General features: G+C 40.9%; 1 protein-coding gene across 3 annotated transcripts in view; it reads left to right on the top strand.

Moving 5' to 3' along the window:
- LOC142097857 (ras-related protein Rab-5B-like) overlaps nucleotides 1-20,695 on the top strand; it is a 45,727-nt gene extending 25,032 nt beyond the window's left edge. For all 3 annotated transcript variants that reach the window (XM_075180070.1, XM_075180069.1, XM_075180071.1), the window contains exons 4-6: nucleotides 12,409-12,531; nucleotides 13,508-13,601; nucleotides 19,120-20,695. In XM_075180070.1, the coding sequence (XP_075036171.1) occupies nucleotides 12,409-12,531; nucleotides 13,508-13,601; nucleotides 19,120-19,232 (330 nt within the window). In that variant the 3' untranslated portion in view covers nucleotides 19,233-20,695. The remainder of the gene's footprint in view (nucleotides 1-12,408; nucleotides 12,532-13,507; nucleotides 13,602-19,119) is intronic.
- The last annotated feature ends 294 nt before the right edge of the window (nucleotides 20,696-20,989 follow it).

Below are 20,989 nucleotides of genomic sequence, written 5' to 3'. Positions count from 1 at the left end.
CTTACTATGCAAAGCTTTATAACCTTTGAGAGGATCACTGTTAATCTCAACCCTCTCCTAATAGTATAGCTGCCTTCTTAGACTCCCTCCAGCTCCCTATCCTAGACCCAGATGTGGCAGCTGGGTTATGCTCTTCCTGGACGGAGGAAGAGATACAAGGGGCGATAAAATCCCTTAAACGAGATAAAGCGCCGGGACCTAATGGTCTCATAAATGGCTTTTACCTTGCCTTCTGGAGGGAGCTTGCTCAGTGCTCGCATCTCTATTTAATTAGGCCGCTAAGGAATCTTTCTTACCTGAAGAGATGTTGGAGGCTAGGATAGTTACTGTTCTCAAGCCTGGCAAAGACCCTGCTCACTGTTAGAACTATAGGCCAATTGCGCTCTTAAGTACAGATCTTTAATTATTTGCTAAACTGATCGCCAATAGACTTAACCCTATCTTGCCAAGCCTTATTAATCAAGACCAGGTTGGCTTTGTGTTGGGCAGACAAGCCCCAGGTAATACACGCTGGGTTCTTAATATATTGACCGCCCACACGACTCGGGCCCAATCTCTGTTATTACTCTCGCTAGATGCCGAGAAGGTGTTCGACAGGATTCATTGGAAATACCTGCAGGCTGTCCTTGCCAGGTTTGAATTTATTGGCTTCTTTCTCCAGACAATTCATACCCTGTATAGCTGTCCTTCAGCCAGATTGCTCAGTAATGGATTCCTGTCGGCCCATTTTAATATTACCAATGGTACCAGACAGGGCTGCCCGCTCTCTGTGCTCATCTTCACACTGGCAATGGAGCCCCTGGCGAAACGGATCCTGACAACGTCCGCTATCACTGGCACTAGGATTGGGGACATCCATCATAAGATTTTCCTATTCGCAGATAATGTTCTTTTATTCCTGACCGAGCCTGAGACCTCTTTACCTGCCTTGCAGGAAGTCCTTGGAGCATACTCTGAGGCTTCCTACTACAAAGTAAATCCTTTCAAGTCCGAACCTATGGGGGTGGGTTTAGAGCCAGATAGACTTACAATCTACTTGCAAATTCCACTGGTGCTCCTCTTCTCTTAAGTACTTGGAAATCCATGTCCCATCCCATCCTTAAGATCTTATAGACTGTAACTATAATGCACTCCTGCAACAATTTATAGAGCTTACTACCTCATTGGTGGAATATGAGGTCTTGTGGCTCGCAGGATAGCTGCACTCAAAATAATGCTCTTGCCAAAAATCCTATACCTGTTTAGGTCCATTCCAGTCCTGGTCCCCCGCCATATACTCATCAAATTTTACACGAGTGCTTTGCATTTTGTGCGGAGAGGGAAGCACCCCAGAATGGCTCGTTCACGTCTGTTCCGATCTAAATTAAGAGGTGGCCTGGCAGCTCCTGACCTGGAACTTTACCAGCAAGCCGCTAAGCTTGACCAGCTTAAGGATTGGTCAGCTCCCAATCTTGCAAACCATGGGTTTCTTTTGAAGGCCAAGTGGTTTCCCTGCTCTCAAAAGAGGACTTACTATGGCTAGAATTTGGTCTAGGCTGTCCACAGCGGCCGCTCTGTCTAGTGTTAGAGACTCCTTAGCGAGCTGGGATAAGATGGTTAAGGTCATTCAGGACTTTTCCCTACCCCCCTCCCATCTCTCTCTTCTTCCGGTGGCGACATTAATTCCCGACCTGTGACTGGGTCCTTAGATCACCCAAGGTGTCACTAAGGTCTGTGACCTCTTTGAGCAGGGTATCTTGGTCCCATTTTCCTCTCTCCAGGAGAGCTACCAAATTCCAACAGTGGACTTCTACAAATACCTTTGAATACATCATTGGATCCAGTCGCAGCAATCCTGCCCATACCCCCTTGCCCCCTATCCGCTTGGTACCAATGTTTTTTGACAGCTCCTGAGTATTGTAAATTGCAGGTTCATGTACAATGAGAAACTGATCTTGGTCAGCCCCTGACAGATGAGGACTGGGATTGTGGTTTAAAAAATGTTTTCACCATGTTGAAATGTATTAATCACTCAGAAATGCTCATTAAAATGATCCATAGATTATACTACACCCCTGTTAAATTACATAAAATCTGGCCCTCGGTTTCTCAGCTCTGTTGAAGGGGAGTGAAGGGAAGCCAGATCCCTCTTTCATATGTTCTGGTCCTGCCCCAAAATTAGATCTCTATGGGACGAAGTCTTTGGACTAATACAACAAGTAGCTTCGTTGTCTATTACACCTCATCCATCTTTGGCCCTTCTCCAACTCTATGCACCGGACTTCCCGGCTCACCACGTTATGTCACAGGACACATATTAATTGCTGCTAGAGTGGCCATCGCTCAAGACTGGAAGAGCCCGACTCTCCCACCTCTCTCCAAAATTATAGCAAAAACTCAGCATAGCTATGTGATAGAAACTATTGGCTTCAAATATTCCACTTCACCCTATCCCCCCCCTGATGAAGTGGCTCACTTGGTTTGATTACTATGCTACCCATAAGACTGCACTCTCGCCTTCTGGGTCCAACTAGGACAGGGGTTTATTGCGTAGGGGTCTATTGCGTATCCCATCTGGCTAACTACTTATAGCAGCTCCAGGAGTTGTCTTCATCCCTTATACCCCCTCCCCATACCTTCCCCACTCTTATCCTTTAGCTTATACTATACCCCTGTTTCTGTTTTGTTTGTTTTTTAAACTCTTTATTTAAAGAGGAAACAGGAAAAATACAATCAACATATTTGACATAAAAGTATTAGTATTCAAATTGTCTCCTCTATAATTTTATACAATTATATCGGTAGGGAATGGCGGCTAGAGGAGGGGGAAAGAAAAAGGAGGGATGGGAGGTAGAAAGGCACAAGTACTGTTAACAACATTGCTAATAAGAAAATAAGTAAATGAGCCAACTTGGAACATTGCTAAAAAAAAAAAGCTAGGCCACACTATTGCATTAGCTACCAAAAAGAAAAGTAGCATACAACTGTTACTCACCAGCAGCACGCCGTATCCAGTCTGGGGGATCCGGAGGCGACCCAAGAGCTTTATATTCCACCTGCAGGAGGGGGGGCCGTACTGGATAGACAGCTGCGACTTTCTAGTAGAAACCACGGGGCCCACACCCTATCGAAATTATATGATTTATCATGAAGGTAGCACGTTATACTCTCCATGCTTGCGACATGTCCTATGTAGGACCGTAACTCCTGCATAGAGGGAGCCCTAGGGTCTTTCCAATGTTTTGCTATTAGGGATTTAGCAGCTGCCAAGATATGGGAGATAAGCTTATTAGACGGCGCGCTCTCATCAGGTATAGGGCGAGAGAGAAGGAATGACCAGGGGTCCTTACTTATCTGTTGTTCTGACACAGAGTTTATGAGTGTAAGAACCATGTTCCAGAAAGGAACTATGCGAGGGCAGGTCCACTATATATGTAGCATTGTACCTCTCTGGCCACATTCCCGCCAGCAGCTCGGAGTGGCCGTAGGAAACATTCGAGACAGCTTATCAGGAGTATAGTACCACCTATAGTACACTTTGTAGGCTGTTTCCTTAATTAGTGCAGCGGTCGAGCTCATGGCGATCCCCTCCCTGATCTCTTCCCAGCATGAGTCATCTGGAGGAGGTACCAGGTCATTCTCCCATTCCCGCTCATGACGGCCTGGGGTATCGAAAGTATAGTCTATAAGCCAATTATAGATCCGGGAGATCATCCCTTTAGTGAGAAGGGAATGCAGACACATATATTCGAAGGAGGTAGGGGCCCGGAGAACCTCCTGGGGGTCATTGACATGGCGAAGTGTCGGACCTGGAAGTACTAAAAAAAAAAAGCGGACGAAACGGTTCAAAACTGTGGTGAAGTTCCGACATAGAAGCCCAATTTTGATTGACCACCAGGTCCGAAACCACCCGTATTCCATCCAATGTTTAAATTGCTGTGTTGAATTGCCAGGAGGGAAGTGTGGATTGCCCCAAAGAAGAGTCAGAGGTGATATAGGGGAGGACAATTTATATTTGACCCGGCATGAGTCCCAAAGGGACAAACAGAATTTAAGAGATTGAAGAGAAGAGGCCGCTGGTGGTCTATCTATATTGGACAGGCCCCAGAGTGATGCCATAGAAGGGACCCCAACATGGTGGGTCTCCAGGTCCACCCATGCTATGGACTGGTAAGGGGCATAGGTTACCGCCACCTGGGTCAAATGTGATGCCAAATAATAAAACTTAATGTCTGGAAAGCCTCTGCCTCCCCCAGCCCTGGGCTTTTTGAGCACTGCTATCGAGATTCTCGGTGGTTTGGCACGCCATATAAACTTTAGGAAGGAGGAATGCAAATCTCTAAACACAGAGTCGGGAACCCTCACCGGAAGAGTCTGGAAAAGATATAGGAGTTTAGGGACCAAGTTCATCTTGATAGCGATAATCCTCCCCAGCCACGATATGATATATCCCTTCCAAGTCCTGTTTAATTTTAGACAGAATGGGGGGGGGGGGGAGTTTTCCCGATATCTATCATAGGTCGACGTGATATAGACTCCAAGATATTTGATCTTAAGCGGTTGCCAACGTAGCGCAAAATTAGTCTAAATTGGACCTAAGGGAAGGAGAAGCATGGAGGAGCATGGCCTCTGATTTAGCAAAATTAATTTTATAGCCTGAAAGGAGGCCATATTCATCCATAAGTTTATATAAGGCGGGTAAAGACTCCTGAGGGTTCGTCAAGGAAAGAAGTATGTCATCCGCGAAGAGAGAAACTTTGAATTCCCGCGGCCCCACTGTCACACCTGAGATCGATGCCGTCTGTCTGATCATTGCTGCCAGGGGTTCTATCACTAGTGAAAAGATTAAGGGCGAAAGGGGGCAGCCCTGTCTCGTCCCGTTGGAGAGGGAGAGCGGGTCGGATAGAGATCCATTAACCAGGACCCTAGCTGAGGCAGAATTATAGAGGGCAGAAACCCCGGTCAGAAAGCCTTCAGAGCAAGGGTCATAAAATCCCAAGAAATTCGATCGAACGCTTTCTCGGCATCCATTGAGAGCATCATGGCCGGGAGGCGTCTTTCGTTAATAATTTGAACAAGGTCAATCGCACGGCGAGTGTTATCCCTAGCCTGACGACCCGTGATGAAACCCACCTGGTCATAGTGGATTAGATCCGGAAGGACTCCATTAAGACGGGTGGCCAGGATCTTTGCATATATCTTAATATCAACGTTAAGGAGGGAGATGGGACGGTAGCTTGCACAGTCGCTAGGGTCCTTCCCCTCCTTATGTATAACTACAATACATGCCTCTAACATTGATTTAGGGAAGGGATCTCCATGCAAGAGAGCATTGAACAGGGAGCGGAGGTGGGGAACCAGGGTCTGGGAAAATCTTTTGTAGTAGACTGCGGAGAAACCATCAGGCCCCGGGGTGTTGGAAGTCTTTTGAGCCTTGATAACTGTCAGTATTTCCTCGGATGTAATCTCCTCATTTAGTTGTTGGGTTAAGCTACTAGAAAGGGTAGGGAGATTCGCTTGCCTCAAAAAAGCTGCTATAGTATCCGCAGGTGGGGCCCTCCCGGGATTTAGAGCATCCAAATTATACAATGTGGAATAGAATTTCTGAAACTCGTGCCCTATCTGGTCAGGACGGTAGATGGGCGAGCCAGAAGGAGACTTCAGGGCCATGACGTTGTTTTGAGATCTCTGGGCCCTCAGACGGGTGGCTAATATTCTGTCAGCTTTATCTCCCTTCTCATAGAATATCTGCCTCAGCCGTTTCAGGGCCGAGGCAGTGGATTCAGAGAGAAGGAGGTTCAAATCGGATCTCACCTTTTAGAAGTTTGGTCCGTACCTCTTCATCTGGGGATAGTTTTGTGCTGTCTCTCCAGAGTCTGGAGCTGAATAGTTAGTGACGTCTGTTTGGAGATGGCCAACTTCTTATGGCGTGAGGCCATGCTAATAAGATGGCCCCGCACCACTGCCTTATGGGCTTCCCAGAGGGTCATGGGGAAAGTATCGGGGAGGTCATTAAAGAGAAAATACCCGTCAAGAAGAGTCCGGAGCTCTAAGATGAGTGCCTGATCATGGAGAATGGAGTCCTGTTTCTGTTCTTTTGGTTTGATATGTTTTAGTATGTGTTAAGAATACCTTATGCTTTTTAATGTCACCTGACCTTTGATTGTTCATACATAGATATATTTACTCAGTCATACCTCACTTGTGTTATTTTTTGTTATTTTTCTTATTTGATCATTTGTTTCTAAGGGATGGAACAAAAACAAATACTTTGTGTGTAATTAACTCACATCAGAAACTCAGACTTATAGCACTCCTATGTCAGGGGCCAGGATAGACATGTTACTGCAGTATTGGGATAGGATAATAAATATCTCTGCTTCACAGCAATTCAGTGTAAAGTCCTGAAATCTATGTGATGAAAAGTAAAAAAAAAATAAAAAAATAATCATAGGTTCTTGCCAATACTATAAATACAATTCCTTTTTATTGGTAATTGCTGAAAAAGAGGACTTAACCTTTAAATATGTGAATATATAAATACACCTTATATTTTGCAAGTAATAGACTAATTACATGTGTGACCTGGCAGGAAGCTATGAATCAGAAGCTCATCTCTGATCATTATCTCTAGGCTGCTCACCACTTTGTAGTGTACTGTCCCCTGTACTACATTTCAGGCTATTTTTGACTTGGGTGTGGCTAGGAGGCTATGTACATCAATGTTTACAAAGTCTATGTAGAGTCACTCAACCTACTATTATTTAATACTTTTGTAAACTCCTTTAAATTATGATCTTTGTTTTTGTCACTAGGAATCAACCATTTAGACCACTTGAAATGTTCCATTTATCAGACCATTCTTTGTATTTTGTTTTTTGCAACTTTACACTGGTAATAGCGTATCTCTCGCTACTTAAACTATTATTACATTGTGTATGGGTTTTCTTTTTATTATTATACTGAAATAAACATATAGCATTAACACATTTCTGGAACAACTTGCTGCGACCTTTCATTGCTTTCCTTCTACCAGTTTTGTAACTTTCTTGTAACCATGAGGACCAGCCATAGCACTGAGAAATCCCTTATTGCAATATAAGGCTAGATACCCATTGGCCTCATTTTAGCTTTTTTTTTTTCACACATGTCAGACGCAAACGTGTTTGGCATGCGTGTGTTACTAGCATTTTGCTGGTGTTTCAGACTTGTCGCTCACTGTGGCCTTTCAAAATGTACATGTGTTTTCCTGTTCAATCCACATTTGTAAAGACATGTGGGTGGAACATGGTGCGTTTTTCTAGAGTTATACTAGTTTTATATGTGATTTACTAGTGTTAAAAACACTACTAAAATGCATGTAATTGACACCAGTTGTTATGAGACCTAATACAGAAATGATGCTATTATATAAAGTACTGTGAATAATATCTGCATGAACGGTAAGTTTTAATGTCATCACTTATATTCAGAACATTTCTGATATCACTTGAGGGTTTATTAGGAAAACCTTGTGTATCATAAACAATAATGCACTCCCTACTGTAAATCCGCTTTGAAATCTGTTACCTATATAAAGTTACTTGCACTGCAGCCTTATTCCTTTGTATGGTAGCAGATCTATTCAGAAATAGCCTTAGAATGTTGGAGTTATTTTATTCCATGTATACTAAGTTTAGGAAGTGCAGAGTGAGATATGTGCTGAAGAATCCCTAAAATATCAATCCTCTCTATAAAAATGGAAATGGCTAGATTGTATTTTTATCGCATTCATTACGTTTCCACCTGTTAATCTGGGTTGGGTACGAGAAATTCGCTGACAAGGATAAAATATTGACATTGTGGCATTAAAACTACAATACCAGCGGGTCCAGTGGCAGTAAACAGTGCTAAAAATAAATGTTAAAAAAAAAAAAAGCGCGCCAACCCCCCCTCCTGTCCTGGTCGTCATATTAATCCTAGTGCTGCCAGCTTAGTGCTGGTCAGAGGAAAATCAGGGTCAGCACAGGGCTGGATTCCCTAGGACAGCGGTGGCCAACCGGTGGCTTTAGAGCCACATGTGGCTCCTGGCTGGGAGCATCAATGTAGTATAGTTGTCCTGGTGCCGGCAGGGGCAGATTGTAAAATATTCAGCTGCTCGACTGACTGAGAACAGCCGTGTCTTGTGACTTCCTCTGAACATTGCAGAGAGGCCACAGTGTCAGACAATTCAATGAGGAAAGGATGAGGAGGAGGAGTGTAGTGTGCTCTTCCTCCTTCCTCTGTGCAGGCAAGTAAGGGGCATGGGAGAACTGATGGCATGTGACGAGACTGAGGGGCATGTAAGGAGATGTGATGGCATTTGGGGAAATATGATTGAATGTGTGTAGGTCTGTAGGCATGTGGGGGAGGGGAGTTGATTGGCATGTATGGAGTATATGGGAAGGTCTGATGGTATGTATAAGAAATTTGGGTATATCCGATGGCATGTGCGGAGGTTAATGGGTATTTATTTGTCTAGTGCACGTGAGGAGGATTTTATGATTATTCTGAACATTTTGACAATGTGTTGGATATTTTTTTTTTGCTTAGCAAGTCATTGTAAATTATGTTATATTTTCAATGTAAGTGTGTACGTTATGTATGCGCATGTTTATATTGGGTATATGTATATGCACACACATGTAAAAGGTAAAGTTGGCTCTTTGCAGTACCTATAGGATAGCTTTTGGCTCTTGGCTTTTGACTGGTTGGCCACCTCTGCTCTAGGAGTTTTATTTTGTTTTTTTGCAGACCCCCTCCCTAGAGGTACCTGGCCCCATGCTGATAGCACCAGTACTCTTCCCACACCCCTGGGTGGTGGGTGTGGGTATGAAATGGTTAAAAAAAAAAAATAATAATGAATGATCAGGTCACGAGTCGCCAAGAGCTCTATCTCTGTACTCGCATAAGATCTTATATAGATGGTATTTAGTTCAAAACCGCTTGAAAGCTATGTATCCTGATTCCTCTAGCCTATTCTGGAGATTGTGTGGGTAGGAGGGCTCATTTCAACATATTTGGTGGTCCTGCCCTGGACTTTGTGGGATTCTGGCGGAGAATTCACAATCTAATCTATAGCGTCACCTCAATACAACTCCCCCCCCCCCCCCCCCCCCCGCCCCTCTTACTCGCTATTACACAGACCCATACCAGATACTAGCAAATATATAATGGTACTTGTGAGCCATATACTCAATGCAGCCAAATGCGCAATAGCAGCAAATTGGAAACACCCAGAATCCCCTTCACTACCTGAAGTTATCAATAGAGTATGGCAGACCTACAGCTGTGAAGACATTACAAGCATTATTAATGACCGCCCCAATAAATTTCGAGCAATCTGGGACCCTTGGCTCGTCTCCTATGGAACAGAACAACAAAGACCCGTTTAGCATGGAAACCGATGAATATAATATCAGAAATGTACTACATGCGGTGTACCTATTGTACATTTTGATGCCAGGCCAGACACCCTTTTCCCTTCCCCCTCTTACCACACTAACATTTTTGCCTTTCCCCTCCCCTGCCTGTCCCCTGCCTTTTTTTCCTCTCTGTTCTTAATTTTTTTTTGTCAATGTTCATATTGATTTTCTCAATCGCCCTATATTTGATCAATGTAAACTTAATTGTTATATTGTTTAAAAATTGAAAATTTCCCTAATAAAATATGTTTAAAAAATAAAATAAAAATAATGAATGAAACACTATTTTACATTGGTAAACTACAGGTCCCAGCAAGCCCGGGCTGCCATGCACAGTCTGGCCATGCTTGTGCTTGTAGTACTACAAGCATCAGCATACCCGTGGCTGCAAGGGCATGCTGGCACTTGGGAAACCCCAGGTGCCAACATGCCCTGACACTCAGTACCCACTGTGTCCTGTAGTACACCAATGTAAAATGTAAATAAAAGGCACCCCTTGTTAAAACCACACAATTTTATTAAAAAGTACAAAAACATTCATACCTACCAACTCTATTCTTCTTTCTTCTGTAGGATCCAGACTTGTAAGCTTTTAATCCAAATTGAGTTAGTAAAAAAGACACTTGGAATTTTGTTTTTGGGTATGTTTTGGTAAGTGTGAATGGGTTTTTCAATATAAGGTTGTGGTTTTAAGGAGGGGTGTCTTTTATTTACATTTTGCATTGGTGCACTACAGTACTTGTGGGTCCCCAAGTGCCAACATGCCCTGGCAGCCATGGTTATGTAGTAGTACAAGCAACAGCATGCCCAGACTGTTCATGGGAGCCCAAGCTTGATGGAACCTGTAGTTCACTAATTTAAAATACTGTTTCTCTGTCCACCTATTGGGTGACTCCGGACATTGGGGTATTCAGTGCAGTATAGGAGCGAGGGCACTTTAAATTTTCAAGAATTTTAGATGCAGCCACTCCCCCCCTTCCTCCTCCATAAACCCCCCCACCACCACCACCACCCCCCAGCAGCTTCCGGAGCCTAATCAGTTTTTTCAAAGTGCCCCTGAGTGGGGGACTATGTATGGAGTTTCTTTAGCAGTTTTTTTTTTTTTATTATTATTAAGTCCCTCTTCCCTCCCGTTCCTTGATCAGCCAATCTGCGGGCAGCAGCAGCAGCGTTGTTCAACCACCCGGTGGTGACAGATATTGAAATATGCTAACTTGCATGTCCGGTGGATATAAAGTATTTACCTACTTTGACATTCACAATTTGTATTCTTACATCATGGAATTGAGATGGATTTGTTCTGGATTTTGTGACACTATTTAACACAAAATGCTATGTACAGTTACATACTTAGTAAGGTTGAAAAAAAGACGCTGGTTCATTCATCCGCATTTACCTTTTCTGAAATTCCATCCACCTTGGGTCAATTTAGCCTCCGGAGTTCTCTCTGACTCCAAAATGGCAATTTGATCAATCACCTTCTACTAATTATATATTTTATTAATGAGGCTGCCCATCTCTGAACTATCTTGAGGTCTTCTTTTGTCCTTCTTACAGTGTGGTACTCAAAACCGTATACCATATTCCTATGGTAATACTGTTAATCATATTTTGTCATGCATGCTGCCATCAAAATCAGAATTGCTTCAATTCGTCAGGTGTATAAATATGAAATAAAATCACACTTACATTCACTAATACATCAGTTTCCTTGTTTAATATCTCCTCCGTCTGAATTTAGCATATTTATTGGTGTCCGATAAGGACTGACCTTCCTTGACACTCTTCCCTCTACCCCTTCCTGTGATTAGTTACCTATCTCAGGATCCTACTCACCCATGTCGCCTAACACTTTTACACTGGTCCCAACCAGTGCCTGCTCAATGAGCAACAATCTCCTCTCCATGTAGTCTGTGGGCTTAAATGTCAGTCACTCAGCCTCCGGAACGGGCACGAAGGCCCTCAGCGTTACTGCAACATCGCATATTTTTCTTCATCTTCCCTTAGAGTTGCGAAGGGAAATCCAGAATGTTGCCATACCTTATTACCATAGAAAATGCATCCGAACATTGCAGCTAATTGAATATGCCCAATAGCTGTTTTTTTTGTTTTGTTTTTTTAAAAACAGACAATAATTGAATACATAAGTTCACCCTTTCTGCTAAGATACAGCTAAATAAATCCTAGTGCTATCATGTGTTTACAGATGACATGTAATTGATCTTTTTGTCTCTCTTTTTCTTCTCTCTTTCTGTTTGTATCTCATAGGAAGTCTTACTTTCTTATGTGCACAAATCCAGTTTTGGTTACACTGTGATACATAGGACAGGGCTGCCATTAGAAATCGTGGGGCACAGTACGAATGAAACGGGCCCCTTCTTGACATGTTACCCCTCACCCCCTTTCCTCCTGGTGGATGCAATGGGTAGCATCCAGCCATGATCCCTGACCTCCCCACATGCCCCCCAGACCTACCCACATTCCATCAGACATCCCAACATGCCATTTACTTGTCCATCAGATTTCTCTACAGTGGTAAGAATTTTTGAATAAGTCCATTATTTTTCCTTTGGTGTAAGAAAATAAACAATTAAAAATACCAAAAATGAGGTGAATGCTTTTATAGCATTTGTATTTGTTTTATATGAAGTATGTCGGAGCTCTAATTTTTTGTAGACATACAGTGCCTACTATTTTTACTACTTGGCACATATTTAATTTAACCATTTATTTCCATGCCCTATAAAAAACAATTTCATTATCTAACTTTTGTTTTTTGTGTGTTTGTCAGGGGGAGGGGGTGAGTTATTAAATAGAACCTAATGAAACACTTTTTCTTAACAATACAAAATAGTCTTAAACCTACTAAGTGGCAAGAATACCTTTGGTGAACTACTTTAATGTTATTTAGGATATCAGAGCTTCATATAGTTGTGCTAAATACATTTGACATGAGTTCTGATTTCAGTGTTTGTTAACCACATAGGAAACCTTTGACCGGGCAAAGGCATGGGTGAAGGAGTTACAGCGGCAAGCCAGTCCTAACATCGTGATTGCTTTGGCTGGAAATAAGTCAGATTTAGCAGAAAAGAGGATGGTGGAATTCGAGGTGAGCTTTACCAACTATTACTTGGGGGTTTGTGTGCAGTAACGTACTGGTACGCGCCCGGTACAAGCAAGAGCAGTTGTCTGTGCCTGTTTAAGTCTTTGAGCAGTGTAGTTCTAGTGAAAGCAGTTTACAGAGCAGAACAAGCAGCTGGAAATACTGATATGGGACATCTTATCTAAACAAAGTCATGAAAGAAAAAAAAAGAAAGGTAATAATTGCCATTTTTCAGTAAAATGCCAAACTCACAGACATGAACACTTCTAGTTACTGCGAGGAGCACTGCTAAGCAGTTTAGTATGAATGGAAGGGCTAGGGCCATTGTGGAGAAAGAGAAAGTTTTTTTGTTTTTGTTTTTTTTTAAATGTATGCTAGTATATTTCTGGCATGGTGCTGCAAATTATGAGAAAGCCCTGATTCCTAAGCATTCTAAATACTAAATGCCATACCTGTACACTAGACCTACCATATAGGGAATACAGACTTGTAAAGAAAGTGTATGCCATACCGCCACTTTTCCACTGCTTAGACTGTAAGCCTATCAAATTCCATTCACTTGTATTTTCAATACCACCACTTCTAAATTTCCACATCAACCACTGCTGTGAATATTGATGAGTTGTTTTCCATATAAGTTCTTGTAGTTCTTCTCATAATGCTTTTACTATATTTTCTATAGCCCTGCTCCTCATTGCTTATAAAAGAACTAGGGTCATGTATTATAGTGTGCTGACCTAAGACAAGTGAATTATTATATCCTAATTATAACAAGTCATTTTATAACCAACATCAACTAATTCATGGGTTGCCTGTATAAATGGGTGGCTGGTTCAAGCTAATCAGCAAACACATATGAGAGATAAAGCAATAATATAATACCTCTATTTAATTAGCATAATGTAATTTCTATGCTGTACTTACACTATCCTTGTTCTTAGTCCTTTGTGTCCTACAGTAAAATGTTTAAAATTTCTTCCAGGAAGCTCAGACATATGCAGAAGACACAGGACTATTATTCATGGAAACTTCAGCAAAAACTGCATTGAATGTAAACGAGCTGTTTCTAGCAATTGGTACGTTAAATGTGTTTCTTTACAAAAGCAAAAGGTCACAGCATATTTTTGTAGATGTGGGAAAATTCACAGCAAGAAGTGAAATTATTCTGGAGGTGACTTTAAAGCAGAATGTGGTAGACGGTAATGTAACAGTGGTATGAAAATCATTGTAAAAATACATTACATTACTACCTACAATTTGTACAAATTAACTTTGTTTCATATAGAAGGACAATACACCATATGACAGGCCTGACCAACCTTCAGGTGTTGTGAAACTAGTAGTTCCAGCTTACCTTGACAGCTATGCACTTTCTATTTTCTGACAGAGCATGCTGGGGCTTGTAGTATCACAACGCCTAGAGAGTCACAGGTTGTCCAGGCTTGCCTTATGAGCTACTGGCTCCTTTTTTGTGGCTAGCATACAGTACTAACCCTTTCTTGGTAGTTAGCATACAATAAAGACACCAATACCTGCTTTCATGCACAAGAGGAAAAAGCAGCACATCCAATCTGGACACACATACAACATACCCCACTCTGGACACACACAGCATATCTACTACTGTAAAAGATCCCGCGATTCCATTTAATTGCGGACGCAATCTTCGTATTCTGCTCCGTCATTACATCACCTTACGCTTTTACACTTTCTCTCTTATGACACACCTACTTCAGTCCTTTAAACTAAATTTACTGTATCTTACAAAGTTATTATAAGGGCACAGTTGTGCCCTTATACTAAGGTTACATCTAAAAAATGACATTCTGCCATTGTAAATCTGTGAGAGGGGGGGGGCATGATGTTTGAGGGTCTACATTTTAAAAAGTATTTAAAGCTATTAACCTGAAATTTGGCATGCAAATGGAGAACTTTCCACAGGTGCCACATACCAAATTTCAGAAAAAAAGAATAAAAAATGACAACTTAAGAATAATATAAAGTTCCAAATCTCACCGTTTATTTTCCATTTCCTGTTTTGCAAAAGTCACCGTTTTTCTGTTTTTTTGGGGGGGGGGAGAGTGTAAGTGTACAGGAGGTCTAAAGACTTGGGGTTTGTTTTAAAAGAAAGCTATAAGGGCTGAGGAGTGCCTTTTGAGGGTTTAAAATTTTGAGAAAGTTATATTTTTTTTACAATTTGGTAAAATATGCCCCATTTTAAAGATAGGGGATTTCATAATGTTGCACATGTCAGTTAGAGGTTTGTGCTGGGTGTACTCAGACTGGCTTCACTTGAGAGCATAAACATGGCTGTGGCTAAGGGATTTTCATCTCTGAGCTGAAGAAATTACCCACATTTTCTAGCCACTGGGGGGCTGTTTAGTGTTTTGGGGATATGGGAGGGGCACCCTGTAGTACTGTTAGCCCAGGCACTGCTCTCAATTGAGAGTTTAATCTCTCCCTGAGACAGCTGTTAGTGAATACATTATAAACCTCTCGCCCCTCAGTGACATCAGTTAATTTATTCAAAAGTGCTTTGTGGTGCTTGTACTGATCACACTCAGTGGTAATCACAGCGGTGAGTAGATGTGAGGTATCTGGACATTAGCATCTGACATGCCCCTCTTTACAAGTGACATGTACACCCACTTCTCATTGCCTGCTGTGGGCTGTGTTTTACTCATTGGTTTACTCATGGCTTTTCTGTCAGAATCTCTGTAAAGGTCTGTCTGCTTTCACTGGTGACCAGCATCAACAAGGACTCAAGTTTAAGGACTGAGGAGGTGATTACAGTGCTGCAGGTGCTGTGGAAAGCACATAAGCGCAATGTGGTACATACTGCACCATATTTCTGACTGCCAGAACATGCATGCATACACTTCACTTTACAAAAAGCCATGAAATTCCATAGACAAAAAACCTTACGGTTTAACATGTCCAATTAAGGTTCCTTATGCACAATCTACAATGTAAGAAAATGATTGAAACTCTTCAACTCAGACTGCAAAAAGCAATGAAATTACGACGATTAAGGCAGAAACCTTAATGGACGTGTTCCTTGCGCAATACAGACACAGTATGCCATCACATCCTGTGGTTAGCTGCAGATTCAGCACTATCATGGAGTGAGATTGCTGTCACTCACAAAATGGTGGAGCTGCTAATTCACAGATTTCTGTGTTCACTGGAATACACACATACAGTAGTAGTACATTTTCTTAGTTTACCTTTATCGTAGTTTAGGGTCTCTGTGTCTTAGAAAGGGACAATAGAATATATAAAAAAATACAAAATAATATATTTGAAATACAATTTAGTTTGGTTATCAGTGAGCAAAGTTTGCCATTACATTCCTTTACAAGGCATAAGTTGGCTTTTAACAACAATTCAAGGATACATAAAGCCAACAAGACTTAACTAATAAAATATTTCCTGGAAACTGCTCAGTAGTGTAGTGTAAACTGAACGCACAGAGAGCAAAGCTGCAAGGTGTATATACATAAAATAACAATATGTTCCCACAATAAAAGAAAAATAAAAACTAGTTTATTTTAATATAATAATAAAGGATATCGAATGTATTAATAAAGTAAAAACTTCATGCAAATGAATTGCCAACAACACAAAGTATTTTAAACGTGCAGCGAGTGCTCAAATCAGCATATACAGTTCGACACAGATGTTATAATTGCGCAGAGAAAATTAAGGAACCAAAATTAGTCCAGCTGTGGTAAAAATGAAAGGTCCTCAATTGGATAAGGTCTTATTGCAGAAGTAACCAGCTGATTTACCAAATCCTCAGTTAATAAGGGAGAGTACGGATGCTCCAACTTCAGTTATGCACTAGTAAATACTAAATCCTCAATATGAGGTTCTGTTCAGCCAAATCTCGGTACATTCACAAAGGCTATAGTATGTAGCTCCAAACTTGCATACACACTTATATAAATTACCATCCATAAATCAGGACTAAGAGGGATGGCTGTGGGGACTATCATCTGTGTAGTCCAGTGAACACACAAATCTGTGAATTAGCAGCTCCACCATTTTGTGAGTGGCAGCAATATCACTCCATGATAGTGCTGAATCTGCAGCTAACCACAGGATGTGATGACATACCATGTCTGTATTGCACAAGGAACACGTCCATTAAGGTTTATGCCTTAATCGTCGTAATTTCATTGCTTTTTGCAGTTTGAGTTGAAGAGTTTCAATCGTTTTCTTACATTGTAGATTGTGCATAAGGAACCTTAATTGGACATGTTAAACCATAAGGTTTTTTGTCTATGGAATATATATAAGATCTCCTGGATATGTTAGGACCATGGCTATTTGATGAGTTTCTAGAACCAGACTAGTAGAGGTCTTCATCTTTAGCAGCCGCCTTTCCCATAGAACTAAATGGGGGGGAATTCAATTGGCCGCGTTACTTGAAAAAGTAACGCGGCCTGCGCATTATTACCATTGTTGCGGTAATAGTGAGTGTAAATACCGTTATTACGGTAGTTGTAACACCGGCTTTTTGTTCGCAGCTCCCTGAGCTACGAGCAGAAAGCCGGGTTAATATTACCGTAATGCGTTTAATGCCGCAGAAGGGCACAGAAATTTAAGCAGGGTCAAGGAAACAAGCCAAGGTCACAACAGGAAAATAAGGTCACAGAATAGCCAAGTATCCACAGATACTGGTCAGCGATTTGTGTACACACAGAGCGCTAGAACCGACAGGGAGGCTAAGCTCTCCCTGCCCTTAAATAGTGACCTGTCCCAATCAGAGTGTCAGGGTATAAGCCCTGTAATCAGCCACAGGAGACTGATAATTAATAGAGTGCCCCTGTGGGCTAATAAATATTCAAATTGTCCCTAGTGCATGTGCCTGACTGCCCCCTAATGCCGGGAAGCGGCACTACTACACATAATGTCCCGGCCATTAGCAATGTAATAATATAACGTCATTAACATAAACTTACATACGGTACATATAATATGATTTCAACGTAGATGACAATCTGTGTGTAGGTACAACAACTTATATTCCTATGTTCTTGCCTCATGTAAGGGGGTGTGTGTGTGTGTGTGTGTGTGTGTGTGTGTGTGTGTCAACATTTATTACAATTCCCTTGTTGGCTGCATTACCTTACATATAGTGAGTGCAGCAATATCCACAAATCCTAATTGCACTCAATATATACATACATCACTGTTTCGGTTCATATCTCAATTACAACTCTCATCATTGAGAGTTATTTATTTAACTTATATCTTCCTAAATAACAATGTTTAACATTATCTCTTACTATCCAATTGCTTACTAAACAATAAACACTGAACATATTAAACATACTTAACCAGTACCTATGGCCTCATGTACAAATATTACCACAGCCCCGGATGGCCAATACTTCTGTTTTCCTGTGTCCTGAGAGGATGGGTGGGGGGAAAGGGTCTGAGTCTGTCCAGAGAGAGAATGAATAAATAGAGCCACCAACTTGAGTGGAGGGGCACACAGGATATTGGATCCCAGTATTTGATATGTAAATATAGGCAAAAACTTGTTTCTCTAGTTAAGATGGTGGAGGAGAGAAACCAGCTGCTTTTATCAATGGCTAACTATTACCTGTGTGAATCAGTTGAAATCAAAATGGAATATATAATAGATTATATATATATATATATATATATATATATATATATATATATATATATATATATATATATATATATATATATATATTCAAACTTTTATTTGTGAGTTTGTTTCTAGAGAAATGGTGCTAATTGTACAGCGCACCAAGTCTACTAAAGTGTGCCACCTTGCATATATTGAGCAATAGGGTGCAACAAGGTGGTTTGTCTACTCGCTGGCACTGCACCATGTCTCTAAAATAATCTTGCTCTATGTGTACCTCGGGGAGACAGTTATTCTTTGTATACTTCCATTAATTTTGGCTTTAAGTAAGCAAGAAGGCTAATTTATAAAAATGCAAAAGTGCAAATGCTCTTTTGTGCTTTCACTAGTCAACTTTTAAGAAGTCACATTAACAAAGACTGCAGCTTTTTATTGGTCCTTCCCTTCCACCCCTCCACATTCACTTTAAATTGGTGAATGAAAGATCTTTAGATATTAAAGTACCCGAAATGGAAGAGTCCCAGGAGAAACTGCAGACAGTTCCCAGGGCTCCACTACGGGAAAGCACTAGGTCAGTGAGTAAGAGGTAATGCTGCTTTTAAAAATATATTTCTCACAGGGAATTGGAAATATTTAACATCAAATGTGATAGATACTGCTACACTCAATGTATCTTTTAAAATTACCAAATGCTACAAAAACAAATATTTTCTGTTTCCTATTTTCAGTACTATTAACAATAACTTAAGATATTAGGTTTTGTGGTGAAGTATAATTGAATACAATAAACAGTGCTAATGATTTCTTTCATTCCTATACTCTGGTATTTTTCTTAAGAGAAATCTCCATACATGAGTATAGATGTGATATATATTTGCTTTTACTGTTTTAAATTATGTGTACATTTAACGGTTCAGTGGTGGTATTTTCTAAATCCATGTCGTATCCTCTGTTCTCATCCTCTACAGCAAAGAAAATGCCGAAATCAGACGCCCAAAACCCAACTCATGCTGCCCGTAACAGAGGTGTAAATATTCAGGGCTCAGACCAGCAACCTAGAAGTGGTTGCTGCAGCAATTGATCCCAACTTCCACAAGAACAAGCCCCTTCAGTATACATTTTCTACACAGATTATTGTGAACACTGTTTAGGATGCTGCCTCCTGTTTTTCTACAGGTGGAATTTGTTTGGCTTACTATTATTATTATTATTACTATTATTATTGTTATTATTATTATTATTATATTCTTTTTATCACCGTGTTAAGTAAGAAACCACAAAATAATAAAAAGTAACCCACTCCATCTTCAAAATTCAACACAAAACAGTAATATTTAGCTGCTCTAGTTGGTTACCATGGTGGAGGCATGATGACATGATGTGTTAAATGCTTTTCTTTGAGCATGTCCAGTTGACTGTTAATAACTCGCTGTCGCAATCTTTAAGTCTTCAGAACACGCAGAAATGTTTGATCGGAGCTTTGTATTCCTTGCTCTGTTTCTGCATCAAGAATACATCTCTGGAACAGTATTTTACAAGCACTTAAAGGAAATCGTCTGCATGTAACTGAACTTGGACAGTTGAGAAGCTAAAGACTATTTAGCACTAATGTGGTTTCTATGGAGCTGATATGATGTGTGCATTTTTTTTTTTACCTCTACGTATACTGTGTGTTTTGACTGGTGAGATCAATCAAAGACTTAATACATCTCAGCACTTCTTGCCCCCAATATGGCTGTTCTGTTACTTTGATGTGATTGGTCTCTCCTCCTTCGCAGAAGAACAAAGCACTGTGGACCTGTTGCACTTTACCTTCCATCCATTTCTATTTATCCTGAAAACACTGATTTCTAGCCCCCTGCGTGTACATTTTTCCACTCATATATTGTAAGGAGAACAACTGCAAAAAAGCGATAGAACATGCTCTGAACATAACTTTTGTATTTGCACCTTCAGATAATGTTTTACTTGAATCCTAAAAATATTGATTTTTAATGTAACATTAAAGCCGAGTCCATCATAATTTTGTTTTGCTTGAGTGACTTGTTAAGACAGAGATTCTGGGCCTGATGTAGAGTTGGATGTACGGCCATTTGCTTAGCGTAAATTACAAAAATTTGCACTGTGCATGCCCACAAAAGAGGCGCAGGTATATATGTGTGCACACATCTGATGCTGGTCTTGTATCTCCTTATGACTGAAGAGGCAGGACGGGTGAGGAAAGGGGCGGTCTAGCGTAGGCCTAGTACAGAGTGTGTTCATGCAAATGTGGCTGGGGCAGATCAACACAGAGACGCACATAGCCTGTCAGGAGCCATATCATTTGTACCTGCTAGAGGGTAGATGCAAATACACACTGATGATGATGACGACCATCGCCAGCACTATCTAGCCTCTTCTGATTGGCTGATTAGGAAGTTAGGTCTGAAGTCGATAAGTGATTTAAAACTTTTTTTTTTTTTCTCATTCATACTTGAGACTGAATATTTTATCAAGCCTACCAGCAAATGTGGTTTTTGCTAAATAAAAAAATGTTAAACTTTTCTTGTGCTTATGACCTGGTTATGTATATACGTACGTGGGTGTAAATTACCTTACAGAAGTCTGGCATATATGCTAAAGGTGCAGATCTAAATGCATCTACACATGCCTGTGGCTCAGCATATTGGGTGTAAATACACTGTTTTTACAGGCAACTCTGTTGAGTATAAATTTCACTCCACATACGTCCAACTTGGCATCAGGCCCCCAATGATTAGTTTTGTTCATTAAGATTTAAGCTACAGGACCATAGCATTTCTTCCAACGTGACCTGTTTCATCCTGAACACAACTTACG

The sequence above is a fragment of the Mixophyes fleayi genome, chromosome 7, assembly GCF_038048845.1.
Source record: "Mixophyes fleayi isolate aMixFle1 chromosome 7, aMixFle1.hap1, whole genome shotgun sequence".
Lineage (NCBI taxonomy): Eukaryota > Metazoa > Chordata > Amphibia > Anura > Limnodynastidae > Mixophyes > Mixophyes fleayi.
The sequence above is the reverse complement of the archived record's forward strand: the minus strand, read 5'-3'. Positions and strand labels throughout refer to the sequence as shown.